Source organism: Tachyglossus aculeatus, chromosome 5 (genome assembly GCF_015852505.1).
Source record: "Tachyglossus aculeatus isolate mTacAcu1 chromosome 5, mTacAcu1.pri, whole genome shotgun sequence".
Taxonomy (NCBI): Eukaryota; Metazoa; Chordata; class Mammalia; order Monotremata; family Tachyglossidae; genus Tachyglossus; species Tachyglossus aculeatus.
Genome location: NC_052070.1, coordinates 37,683,433 through 37,697,798, shown reverse-complemented (window position 1 = coordinate 37,697,798; position 14,366 = coordinate 37,683,433). Strand labels below are relative to the sequence as shown.

Here is a 14,366-nt window from a genome sequence, read left to right as displayed (position 1 = left end):
TTTTGCTCTCTTTCTCTTTTGTGCACGCTTTCCCTCTCTCCCTTTCTCTCCCTCTCTCCCCCGCAACAATCAAGGGATGTTTTATGGCCCCGGCCCAGGATCTTCTCTCGCTGTCCCTCCCTCCCTATCAATCCAGGTTACTTATTGAGCACTTACTGGGTGCAAAGCACTCTACTAAGCACTTGTGAAAGTACAATGTAACAGAGTTGGTAGATGTGATCCCTGCCCACAAGGAGCTTACAGTCTACATGGGGATTTAGATATTAAATACATTCAGGTGCTTTCTTCTCCTCTCTCCCTTAGGGTCCACATTAGGCGACTGAGCTATTTGGCTCTGCCCAGTGAGAATCACAATCACTTACATAATCCCAGAGGAGCAGCATGGCCTAGTGGATAGACCACGGGCCTGGGAGTTAGAGGTCGTGGGTTCTAAACCCTTCTCTGCCACTTGTCTGCTGTGTTACCTTGGTCAAGGCACTTCACATCTCTGTTCCTCAGTTACCTCACTGTAAATTGGAGATTGAGACTGTGAGCCCCTCGTGGGACAGGGACTGTGTCCAACCTGATTTGCTTCTATCCACCCCAGCACTTAGTACAGTGCCTGGCACCCAGGAAGCACTTAAGTACTGGAAATATTATGATTATTAGTACATACAGTGGGCAAACACGTGCACAGACCTTGCCTCCACGCTCCTTCGGCTCACCTTTTTTGTCCCGTACATGGCTTCCATGAACTTCTCTTCCGCATCCTGAAAACGCTGGTCCAGAAAAGAACTTGTTTTCCTCACCAGGTTCCAGATCATGTAGTTGTTCAGGAGGCTGAGGGGAAAAAAAAAAAGAGAAGAGACGGGCAGTATTCATCAACTAAAAACATTCCCTTTCAATTCTTCCCTGGAATGAGTCATTTCTTGTTATCGCCCCACGTTCACAAGAGTCATGTCCTGGAGCCATTCCGGTGACTCCGGTCTAGATTAGGAATGGTTCACTCCGAGACTGTGGGTATGTTGAAACTGGTCCGCTCCTCTTAAACCTTACAGCGTAGTTTCTGGGATGGTCTGTCTCCCTCTCTAGACTGTAAGCTCACTGTGGGCAGGGTACCTCTCTATCAATTCTGTTGTACTGTACTGAAGCAGAAGCAGCGTGGCTCAGTGGAAAGAGCCCGGGCTTTGGAGTCAGAGGTCATGGGTTCAATTCCCAGCTCCGCCACTTGTCAGCTGTGTGACTTTGGGCAAGTCACAACTTCTCTGGGCCTCAGTTACCTCATCTGTAAAATGGGGATTAAGGCTATGAGCCCCACGTGGGACAACCTGATCACCTTGTAATCTCCCCAGTGCTTAGAACAGTGCTTGGCACATAGTAAGTGCTTAATAAATGCCATTATTATTATTATTATTATTACTGCTCCAAGCAATCAATCAATCAATCGTATTTATTGAGCGCTTACTATGTGCAGAGCACTGTACTAAGCGCTTGGGAAGTACAAATTGGCAACACATAGAGACAGTCCCTACCCAACAGTGGGCTCACAGTCTAAAAGGGGGAGACAGAGAACAGAACCAAACATACCAACAAAATAAAATAAATAGGATAGAAATGTACAAGTAAAATAAATAAATAAATAGAGTAATAAATATGTACAACCATATATACAGGTGCTGTGGGGAAGGGAAGGAGGTAAGATGGGGGGATGGAGAGGGGGACGAGGGGTAGAGGAAGGAAGGGGCTCAGTCTGGGAAGGCCTCCTGGAGGAGGTGAGCTCTCAGCAGGGCCTTGAAGGGAGGAAGAGAGCTAGCTTGGCGGAGGGGCAGAGGGAGGGCATTCCAGGCCTGGGGGATGACGTGGGCCGGGGGTCGACGGCGGGACAGGCGAGAACGAGGTACAGTGAGGAGATTAGCGGTGGAGGAGCGGAGGGTGCAGGCTGGGCAGTAGAAGGAGAGAAGGGAGGTGAGGTAGGAGGGGGCGAGGTGATGGACAGCCTTGAAGCCCAGGGTGAGGAGTTTCTGCCTGATGCGCAGATTGATTGGTAGCCACTGGAGATTTTTGAGGAGGGGAGTACTCAGAACTCAGCACTTAGAACAGCACTCTGCACACTGTAAATGCTCAATAAATGTCATTGATGATGAAGGCCCTAAATGGCAATGCAGCTGCTCTAAGGGAAGATGCCAGGGGGAGGCATCTCCCCCTCTTCCCCCTCCTGCCCCTCGCCTTACCTCCTTCCCCTCCCCACAGCACCTGTATATGTATATATGTTTGTACATATTTATTACTCTATTTTATTTGTACATATTTATTCTATTTATTTTATTTTGTTAATATGTTTTGTTTTGTTCTCTGTCTCCCCATTCTAGACTGTGAGCCCACTGTTGGGTAGGGACCGTCTCTATACGTTGCCAACTTGTACTTCCCAAGCGCTTAGTCCAGTGCTCTGCACACAGTAAGCGCTCAATAAATATGGTTGAATGAAAGGATGCCAGTGGGCTGTCTGTCCATTGGCTATAAAACAAACTGCCCTCTTTGCCTAGAATGGTGACAATGACAGCCCAAGCTATCGCAGTGCCTGGCCTACTGGCTAGAGCATGCGCCTGGGAGTCAGAAGGACCTGGGTTCTAATTCTGGCTCCACCACTTTTCTGCCATGTGACCCTGGGCAAGTCAATAATAATAATAATAATAATAATAATAATAATAATAATGGCATTTGTTAAACTCTTACGATGTGCGAAGCACTGTTCTAAGCACTAGGGGGATACAAAGTGATCAGGTTGTTCCATGAGGGGCTCACAGTCTTCATTTTACAGATGAGGGAACTGAAGCCCAGAGAAGTTAAGTTAATTTGCCCAAAGTCACACAGCTGACAATTGGCGGAGTCGCGATTTGAACCCATGATCTCTAACTCCAAAGCCCGTGCCTTTCCACTGAGCCACGCTGTTCACCTCATCTGAAATATGGATCAAAACTGTGAGCCCCTTGTCGGACAGGGATCGTCCAACCTAATTAGCTTGTATCTACCCCAGCGTTTAGAGTAGTGCTTAACCCATAGTACGCATTTACCAAACACCATGGCTGTCCATCCCCTCGCCCCCTCCTACCTCACCTCCCTTCTCTCCTTCTACTGCCCAGCCCGCACCCTCCGCTCCTCCGCCGCTAATCTCCTCACCGTACCTCGTTCTCGCCTGTCCCACCATCGACCCCCGGCCCACGTCCTCCCCCGGGCCTGGAATGCCCTCCCTCTGCCCATCCGCCAAGCTAGCTCTCTTCCTCCCTTCAAGGCCCTGCTGAGAGCTCACCTTTTCCAGGAGGCCTTCCCACACTGAGCCCCTTCCTTCCTCTCCCCCTCGTCCCTCTCTCCATCCCCCCATCTTACCTCCTTCCCTTCCCCACAGCACCTGTATATATGTATATATGTTTGCACATATTTATTACTCTATTTATTTATTTTACTTGTACATATCTATTCTATTTATTTTATTTTGTTAGTATGTTTGGTTTTGTTCTCTGTCTCCCCCTTAGAGACTGTGAGCCCAATGTTGGGTAGGGACTGGCTCTATATGTTGCCAATTTGTACTTCCCAAGTGCTTACTACAGTGCTCTGCACATAGTAAGCGCTCAATAAATATGATTGATTGATTGATTACTATTATCATTACCGCGAGGCTGCAGAACTGCCAAGAATGAGAAGGGGTAAGGGACGCAGCCTGGGTGGAATAGAAGAGAGTACAGGGAAGGGTGGGCTGATGGTAAGACCATGGAGAGTGGCTGACAGGGTAGCTGCTCCCAGGGATCTCTGGCTCTTCCATACGGGCCAAGGCCCGAAAGGCGGTGAGAGCCTCGATGACCTAGTGGTTAGAGCACCACCCTGGGACTCAGGTGGTCACGGGTTCTAGTCCCGGCTCCGCCACTTGTCTGCTGTGTGACACGGGCAAATCACTTCACTTCTCTGTCCCTCAGTTATCTCATCCGTAAAACGGGGATTGAGACTGAGCCCTACATGGGGCAGGGACTTGGTCCAACTCGATTTCCTTGTATCCACCAGGCACAAAGTACTAATAATAATGATGGCATTTATGAAGCGCTTACGATGTGCAAAGCACTGTTCTAAGCGCTGGGGAGGTTACAAGGTGATCAGGTTGTCCCACGTGGGGCTCACAGTCTTAACCCCCATTTTACAGAGGTGGTAACTGAGGTCCAGAGAAGTGAAGTGACTTGCCCCAAGTCACACAGCTGACAATTGGCGGGGACGGGATTTGAACCCATGACCTCCGACTCCAAAGCCCGCGCTCTTTCCACTGACCCACGCTGCAAAGTAAGCGCGTAACCAAATACCATCCTCATTATTATTATCATTAGCGTCTCCAAGTTGGTCGGCTCAAAATCTGGCTCACACTCCCTTTTTAGATCTGGCCTCCACCAACTCTGAACAAAAGGACACTGCAAGATCAGTGCAGTATCGGTAAGCATGGCGTAGCACAGTCACAGAGAAGCAGCGTGGCCTCGCAGACAGAGCACGTCTGGGAGTCAGAAGGAGCTGGGTTGCAAGCCCGGCTCCGCCACTTGTCTGCTGTGTGACCTGGGGCGACTCACATAGTTTCTCCGTGACTCAGTTTCCTCAACTTCCAATGAGGTAACTGACGTAGAGAAACGAAGTGCCTTGCTCAAAGGCACACAGCAGACATGTGGCAGTGTCAGGATTAGAACCCAGGTCCTTCCGACTCCGAGGCCCGTGCTCTATCCACTAGACCACGCCTCCTTCCCCCTGTCTGCATCCCCAGCAGCCAGAGCAATGTCTTACCATCTGTCCGTGGCGTTGATGAGGCTGGAGACTTGCTCCAAGTATTCTCGGGCATAGACGACCACAGGTTCAGACTCGTTGATTTCCACCGGGTAGAACACCATGTTGAGAAAGGGCATCCAACTGATAGCCGGGGCAAGGGTCTAGAAAGGATGCCGAGAAGACCAAGCTGATGCATCGTTCACCTCTACCGATCAGTGGTATTTATCGAGCACCTCTGGGGTGCTCAGTGCTGTATTACACACTTGGGAAAGTACAATACGCTTAGTAGACATAACCCCAATTCCCCTCTTGGCTCTTCATTCAATCGTATTTATTGAGCCCTTACTGTGTGCAGAGCACTGTACTAAGTGCTTGGGAAGTCCAAGTTGGCAACATATAGAGGCGGTCCCTACCCAACAACGGGCTCACATTCTAGAAAGGGGACACAGACAACATGTGGACAGGTGTCAAGTTGTCAGAACAAATAGCAATACAGCTAGATGCACATCATTAATAAAATAAATAGAATAGTAAATATGTACAAGTAAAATAGAGTAATAAACCTGTACAAACATATATACAGGTGCTGTGGGGAGGGGAAGGAGGTAGGGTGGGGAGATGGGGAGGAGGAGAGAAAAAAGGGGGCTCAGTGTGGGAAGGCCTCTTGGAAGAGGTGAGCTCTCAGTAGGGCTTTGAAGGGAGGAAGAGAGCTAGCTTGGAGGATGTGTGGAGGGAGGGCATTCCAGGCCAGGGGGAGGACGTGGGTCGACGGTGGGACAGGGGAGAACGAGGTACTAGCACTCAATTCTACTTCAGTACATTTCACATTAGGGGCATATTTTGCCACTCCTAGGCACAGGGAGATTTAGGCTGGTGGTCATTTCTGGTGGGCCAGCCCTTCTCACCTGGGGTGCGTGGGGGGGGACGGGGACGACACTAAGCGGTGAGGAGGCCTTCCCAGACTGAGCCCCCTCCTCCCCCTCCCCATGACCCCCGCCTTACCTCCTTCCCCTCCCCACAGCAACTGTATATATGTATATATGTTTGTACGTATTCATTACTCTATTTTATTTGTACATATTTATTCTATTTATTTTATTAATATGTTTTGTTCTCTGTCTCCCCCTTCTAGACTGTGAGCCCACTGTTGGGTAGGGACCGTCTGTATATGTTGCCAACTTGTACTTCCCAAGTGCTTAGTACAGTGCTCTGCACACAGTAAGCGCTCAATAAATACAATTGAATGAACGAATGAATGAATCAATCTGGGAGCCAAACAATCCTGCCTCTGGGGTCAGAGCCAGCTCCACTGCCCGATCACTTAGGCATTGATCCCAGACGAATTCATGGACATCATCAATCGTATTTGGACTCGTAATCGTATGTGTCCCAATGGACAGATTGGGACTGCCTTCCTCCTTGTGGTCCAAGTCATTCCAAGTGTCACAAAACTGAGAAACAGCGGTGGCCTTGTGGTTAGAGCACAGGTCTTGGAGTCAGTGGGACCCGGGTTCTAATTCCAGCTCTGCCACTCATCTGCTGTGTGACCTTGGGCAAGTCACCTCGCTGCTCTGCACCTCGTTCCTTCATCTGTAAAATGGGAATTAAGACTGTGAGCCCCTGGTGGAACACGGACTGTGTCCAGCCTGAGTGGTTGTATCTATCCCAGCGCTTAGTAGAGTGCTTGGTACATAGTAAATGCTTAAATACATAAAAAACAAAACAAGAGGAAACTCCAGTCCCAGTTTGGGTGCTCCCAGAAACCCCGGGGCAGGTAGGTTGGCTTCACTGACGCCGTTTAGCGGCACTCAAGGCTAGCAGCCGGGAACCCGGGGCACCTCTCCTTTTTTAAGGCCCAAGAGTCACCCGAGGCCGCAGCTCATTTTAGATTTTATGGCAAACCACACACCTGCTGCCTCTGGTCTGCTAAGCCTGTCGAGAGTCACGCTGCCAAACCAGGCGATGGGCCAAAGGGCCTCTAAAAACCCAAGTCCCCCAGGTGCAGTGTACCCCTGTCCTCTAAGTGACGAGGTTTAAAGACCTTAAGCCAGAGAGCCACAGGAACTTCACTGGGATTTAAAGGAAAACCACAAACCAGCTGGAAGGGAACAGTGTCAAACGGTCAGAGCAGAGCCCCTTCAGAAGGCAGGCATTCACCGTTCTCCCGGCCGAGATGGCTTCCTCTCGAGGATACCCTGCTCACGCCTGGCCCCGGGAAAATAATCCTCCCCAATTAATCGATGGCAATTTAAGGAATGAACCAGAGGCGGATGTAACAATAACCGTGCTGCTTTTAAGAGCTTTGCTCTCCAAAGGCCGAGTAGTTGATGGAATAGGGAACAGTGATGGCTCAGGCCAGCATGTACCTTGGCACGGAGAACTCATTCAGCCCTTGGGGAGCAAATAATGAATCATGGCAAAGAACAGCGTGTAGACTTTGACTTTGGGCCACCTCCAAATCGCCATCGACCCTGCCACCGCCGAGGGTTTAGGAGGGCCAACGGAAGAACCCCAAAAGGGTGAGGGTTCAAGACTCTAGAGGAGTAGGGGAGCCTCTGGAGAAAACTTCGTGTTGAGCCAGAAAGATGGCTCACCGCCTATCCTCTGTAGCGATTTTCACACCAGGGCTCGGTCTTGCCTGATTGCTAATCCAAATGACACTTCCACGATACATTACTGCTTAATACATACTCCTGTCCCACATTCATTCATTCATTCATTCAATCGTATTTATTGAGCGCTTACTGTGTGCAGAGCACTGTACTAAGCACTTGGGAAGTACAAGTTGGCAACACATGGAACTCTCAGTGAAAAAGGGTATTTTATCCCCATTTTACAGATGAGGAAGCCGAGGCCCAGAGAGGCTGACTTGCCCAAGGTCACATGGCAGACAAGTCACAGAGGCAGGACTAGAACCCGGGTCTTCTGACTGACTTCCAGTCATTCCATCGGGCCACATTGCCTCCCAATTTCCTCCCATACAGAGCAAACTGGAACTCCGTGGATATGAGTTAAAAACAACACAAACCTAATTGGCTTTCTTGCAGGGAGTTTTTTTTTTTTTTTTAAAGAGATGAGGAAATCAAATCCACTGGGTTTATTACATTTTCCCGTACTCCAGCTATCTGCCTTCAAAGGGGTGTTGTTGTAATAAACACTGTGAGCTCCCTGGAGAAGAAAGACTTTGGAAATTGAAAATGACACAGTGTATTTAACCCCGCTAACCTTCGTCAGGGTGAGTCGGTTAGATGGAAAACAACAAAGAATCTGTTTTCCTACGGGAGTTAACAAAAGGATCACACCCTTCTCACCCAAGGGACTCCACTGGAAAAGGTTCTCGAGGGCCCTCTGACCTTGAAGTTAATTTTCCAAAGCTTCTTTACTTCACATTCCAAACTAAACACATCTAAGTTTTTGCAGATATAAGAATCTAAGCGTGGCCTAGTGGATAGAGCACAGGCCTGGGTGTCCAAAGGAGCTGGGTTCCAATCCCAGCTCTGCCACTTGTCTGCTGTGTGACCTTGGGCAAGTCACTTCACTTTTCTGAGCTTCAGTTATCTCATCTGTAAAATGGGGATTAGACTGTGAGCCCCATGCGGGACAGGGCCTGTGTCCAATCCGACAACCTTGTATCTGCCCCAGTGCTTAGTACAGTGCCTGGCACAAAGTAAGCGCTTAACGGATGATTAGTAAATGCCATGGTGACAATTGCTTCAGGATTAACTAGGCACTGCCTTCCCGTCACATCATCATCAATCATATTTATTGAGCACTTACTATGTGCAGAGCACTGTACTAAGCGTTTGGGAAGTACAAATTGGCAACATATACAGTCCCTACCCAACAGTGGGCTCACAGTCTAAAAGTTGACATTAACTGTTCCATTTCCTGAGAGCTCACCTCCTCCAGGAGGCCTTCCCAGACTGAGCCCCCTCCTTCCTCTCATTCATTCATTCAATCGTATTTATTGAGCGCTTACTGTGTGCAGAGCACTGTACTAAGAGCTTGGAAGGTACAAGTTGGTAGCATATAGAGACGGTCCCTACCCAACAGCGGGCTCACAGTCTAGAAGGGGGAGACAGACAACAAAACAAAACATATTAACAAGATAAAATAAATAGAATAAATATGTACAAATAAAGTAAATAAATACTTTATACAGGTGCTGTGGGGAGGGGAAGGAGGTAAGGCGGGGGGGTGGGGAGGGGGAGAGGAAGGAGGGGGCAAATCTAGGGAGACGGGGTGGGTGGTAATAATGATAATAATTACGGGATCTGTTAAGCGCTTACTAGGTGCCAGGCACCGTACTAAGCACTCCTCCCCCTCTCCATCCCTCCCGCCTTACCTCCTTCCCTTCCCCATAGCACCTGTATATATGCATATATGTTTGTACGTATTTATTACTCTATTTTACTTGTACATATTTATTCTACTTTTTTTATTTTGTTAATACGTTTTGTTTTGTTCTCTGTTTCCCCCACCAGACTGTGAGTCCACTGTTGGGTAGGGACCGTCTCTATATGTTGCCAACTTGGACTTCCCAAGCACTTAGTCCAGTGCTCTGCACACAGTAAGCGCTCAATAAATACGATTGAATGAATGAATGAATGAGAGTGCAACTTAGTCGCCAGGCTGCTCCAGGGTAAATCTACCGAGGAGGGCTAGGACATCTCCCTGACCAGATCGCTAGCGAGGAGGTTCAGAATTGTTAAGCTGAGCTCCCCTCAGCAGAGCTGATCGATTGGGTTGGAGTAAGGCAGGCTGGGGGAAGGGAGCGGGCTTGGCCACGGGGAAAAAGAAACCATGTTCACTCCCCCCGCCCCTGGGGAGGAAAGTGTTCCAAGGCCTTGCTCGTGACAGACAGGACAGAAAAATAAAAAAAATCTTCCCACAGGAATCTGGACTTCCTGAAAAGGGTAGGGCCCAATCCTCCCTTACTATGTCACAGTGGAACAAAAGACATCTACAAACAACGAACTGGGGAGGCAAGTATTTTTTCTTTCACTGGCATTCGTTAAGGGCTATGTGTCAGACACCATACTAAGCGCTAGGGTAGATAAAAGATAATCAGGTCGGACAGAGTCCACGTCCCACGTAATAATAATGATGGCATTTGTTAAGCGCTTACTATGTGTGAAGCACTGTTCTAAGCGCTGGGGTGGGAGAGATACAAGGTGATCAGGTTGTCCCACATGGGGCTCACAGTCTAAATCCTCATTTTACAGATAAGGTAACTGAGGCTCAGAGAAGTTACTAGGGTAGATAAAAGATAATCAGGTTGGACAGAGTCCATGTCCCACATAATAATAATGATGGCATTTGTTAAGCGCTTACTATGTGTGAAGCACTGTTCTAAGCGCTGGAGGGGGGGATACAAGGTGATCAGGTTGTCCCACATTCATTCATTCAATTGGATTTATTGAGCGCTTACTGTGCGCAGGGTTCAAACCCTGGCTCCGCCAATTGTCAGCTGTGTGACTTTGGGCAAGTCACTTCACTTCTCTAGGCCTCAGTTAACCTCATCTGTAAAATGGGGATTAAGACTGCGAGCCCCCCGAGGGATAACCTGATCACCTTGTAACCTCTCCAGTGCTTAGAACAGTGCTTTGCACATAATAAGCGCTTAATAAATGCCATCATTATTATTATTAACCCAGGTCCTTCTGTCTCCCAGGCTGGCGCTCTATCCACTAGGCCATACTGTGTTTCATTTAACAGACATTTAGTATTTAACAGACATTTAGTTCAACTGGTAAAGTCAAGTGCAGAGGCCCAGTGCACTTGTGTGGCCCAGGGAGTCTGAAAGACCCTTCTCTGCCCAATTTCACGTGATGGGACGGTGAGGGGGAAGAGCCCCCTTGGAGGGACCATCCTCGGGGGATTAGCAGACTGAGCCCCTTCCTTTCTCTCCCCCTCGTGCCCCTCTCCAACCCCCCCATCTTACCTCCTTCCCTTCCCCACAACACCTGTATATATGTATATATGTTTGTACATATTTGTTACTCTATTTATTTATTCTACTTGTACATATCTATTCTATTTATTTTATTTTGTTAGTATGTTTGATTTTGTTCTCTGTCTCCCCCTTTTAGACTGTGAGCCCACTGCTGGGTAGGGACTGTCTCTATATGTTGCCAACTTGTACTTCCCAAGCGCTTAGTACAGTGCTCTGCGCACAGTAAGCGCTCAATAAATACAATTGATGATGATTAGCTGAGAGGCGGAACGGGCCTACTTAGAGCAGTGTCAGGCCTGCTGTAAACCTCCAACCTGACCTTCTGGCTGAAGAGCAGAAAAACAGTGCCAGATGGCTTTCCTTTTATCCCCTGCTTCCAAGCTCTCACCGGGATCTCTCGACGGTCCCCAAAACATCACCAAGCAGCTCTGACAGGTCCTCAGGGCAGCTTGGTTATGATCCGGCCACTAACCAAGAGCCGCGGCAAACCACTGCCGTAAACCAAGCGGGGGGCTGGGGCACTAAAGGTGAATCATCATCATCATCAATCGTATTTATTGAGCGCTTACTGTGTACAGAGCACTGTACTAAGCGCTTGGGAAGTACAGGTTGGCAACATAGAGAGACAGTCCCTACCCAGCAGTGGGCTCACAGTCTAAAAGGGGTAAACCAGCACGCCACTACCAGCAGCCCAGGTTCCCGCAGTTAGCCACTCTATTTGCCAGGAAATACCCTTGGGAGGCCACAAGGCTGTGAAGAATAATAATATTCGTATTTGTTAAGTGCTTACTGCGTGTGAGGCACTGTAATAATAATAATAATAATAATAATAATGATGGCATTTATTAAGCACTTACCATGTGCAAAGCACTGTTTTAAGCACTGGGGAGGTTACAAGGTGATCAGGTTGTCCCACAGGGGGCTCACAGTCTTAATCCCCATTTTACAGATGAGGGAACTGAGGCACAGAGAAGTTAAGTGACTTGTCCAAAGAAGCGCTGGGGTGGATACAAGCAAGACACGTTAGACACAGTCCCTGTCCCAGCACGGGCCCAGTCTTAATCCCCATTTCAGCTGTGTGACTTTGGGCAAGTCACTTAACTTCTCTGGGCCTCAGTTCCCTGATCTGTAAAATGGGGATTAAAACTGTGAGGCCCCTGTGGGACAACCTGATCACCTTGTGACCTCCCCAGCGCTTAGAACAGTGCTTTGCACATAGTAAGCACTTAACAAATACCATCATTATTATTATTATTATTATTAAATGAGGTAACTGCGGCACAGAGAAGTCAAGTGACTTGTCCAAGGTCACCCAGCAGACAAATGGTGGAGGTAGGATTAGAACCCAGGTCCTCTGACTCCCCGGATCTTCCCACTAGGCCATGCGGCTTGCTGGATAGTATGCATTCGACTTGCTTATATACCTCTTTTATCAATTTAGCAAAATCTAATGCAGTAGAATTTCAGAAACAGTGATTAAATCGCCAGCTCTACAGGCATTACGTCAAGAGGAAAAGGCAAAGCAGTGGCTTAATAATAATAATAATAATAATTTTGGTATTTGTTAAGCGCTTACTATGTGCAAAGCACTGTTCTAAGCGCTGGGGAGGTTACAAGGTGATCAGGTTGTCCCATGTGGGGCTCACAGTCTTAATCCTCATTTTCCAGATGAGGTAATAGGCATAGAGAAGTGAAGTGACTTGCCCAAAGTCACACAGCTGACAAGTGGCGGAGCCGGAATTGGCGGAGCCGGAATTTGAACCCATGACCTCTGACTCCAAACCCCAGGCTCTTTCCACTGTGCCACGCAGCATGGCCTAGTGGCTAAAGACCTGGGTTCTCATCCTGGCTCCTCCACTTCTCTGCTGTGTGACCTTGGGCAAGTCACTTCACTTCTCGGTGCATCAGTTACCTCATCTGTAAAATGGGGACAAAGAGTGCGAGCCCCATGTGGGACAGGGACGATGTCCAACCTGATTAGCTCATATCTATCCCAGCGTTTGGAACAGTGCTTGATGCTTAGTAAATGCTTAACAAATACCATCATCAAGAGACAGCAGAAGAAGCCGTCCCAAGGGAAGGCAATAGTTCCCTTTAGGAATGAAGGAAAAGGCACCGTGGCCAGGAGGTATGTCAGAAATGAATCACTCGGGACAAGGCCACGGTGGCTGCCTTTCCATATAAAGGGGTCAGCTGTATGACTTTGGGCAAGTCACTTCACTTCTCTGTGCCACAGTTACCTCATCTGGAAAATGGGAGTTTTGTTGTCTGTCTCCCCCTTCTAGACTGTGAGCCCGCTGTTGGGTCGGGACCGTCTCTATATGTTGCCGACTTGTACTTCCTAAGCGCTAAGTACAGTGCTCTGCACACAGCAAGCGCTCAATAAATAAGATTGAATGAATGAAGTGGGACAACCTGATTACCTTGTATCTATCCCAGTGCTTAGAACAGTGGTTGGTGCATAGTAAGCACTTATATTATATGTTATGCATATATTTTATGCATGTAATGCATAAAGCAGCATGGCTCAGTGGAAAAAGCACGGGCTTTGGAGTCAGAGGTCATGGGTTCAAAACCCAGCTCCGCCACTTGTCAGCTGTGTGACTTTGGGCAAGTCACTTCACTTCTCTGAGCCTCAGTTACCTCATCTGTAAAATGGGGATTAAGACTGTGAGCCCCACGTGAGACAACTTGATCACCTTGTATTCCCCCCAGCACTTAGAACAGTGTTTCACACATAGTAAGCACTTAACAAATGCCATTATTATTATTACTTAAATGTCATAATAATAATATTATCTTGGTGCTGGAATTCTAGGGCTCTGCTTGCACAGCTGGAACCCATGGCAGGGACAACTGTAATTGCACAGTCTTTGCAGGGCTCTAAGAAGCAAGGGAAAGAATTGGAGGAAAAAGCCAGTGTGCCTTTTACCCTTTAAAGAAGAGGTTTATGTCACGGGGTCTTTGATATTTGGTGACCTGCTCAATAAACGCCTTCAAAAAATTCTCAGCAGTCGCTAGGTGGCACTTTGTACCAATCATGAGATTTCAAAGCAATGGAAATAATAATAATAGTAATAATTATGGTATTCCTTAAGTGCTTATGTGCCAAGCACTGTTCTACGCACCAGGACAGATACAAGGTAACCAGGTTATCCCATGGGGAGCTCACAGTCAATCCCCATTTTACAGATGAGGAAACTGCTCAATCCCCATTTTACAGATGAGGAAACTGACACTGAGAAGTGAAGAGGCTTGTCCAAGGTCACACAGTAGACGAGTGGCAGAGCTGGGATTAGAACCCACGTCCTTTAACTCCCAAGCCCGTGCTCTTTCCACTATGTCACACTGCTTCTCAAATCCTCCGGGAAATGCTCCAGGAGACCATTTCTCAAGCTGCTATTACCCCACAAGGGGATTCTTAGCCAGAAGCTCTCCAGCTCTCTGGGAACACTATAGCAGCACGACACTCACGTGTTAGAAAAACAGACAACACTTGAAGTGCTTCTGCTACTTGGAATACATGTCACGGTCTGTCTCCCCCGGGAGACTGTCAGCACCTCGAGGGTAGGAATCCTGTCTACCAACTCTATTAATAATTGTAGAGTATTAAGCACTTACTATGTGCCAAGCACTGTTC

The 14,366-nt window shown here is 48.1% G+C and overlaps 1 protein-coding gene across 4 annotated transcripts in view; it reads right to left on the bottom strand.

The window, feature by feature from the left end:
* Positions 1 to 14,366, bottom strand: part of ECE1 (endothelin converting enzyme 1) — a 168,860-nt gene that overhangs the window by 26,549 nt on the left and 127,945 nt on the right. For all 4 annotated transcript variants that reach the window (XM_038746207.1, XM_038746206.1, XM_038746208.1 and 1 more), the window contains 2 exons: positions 4,789 to 4,931; positions 705 to 819 (listed from right to left, as the gene is read on the bottom strand). In XM_038746207.1, coding sequence (XP_038602135.1) covers positions 705 to 819; positions 4,789 to 4,931 — 258 coding nt within the window. The remainder of the gene's footprint in view (positions 1 to 704; positions 820 to 4,788; positions 4,932 to 14,366) is intronic.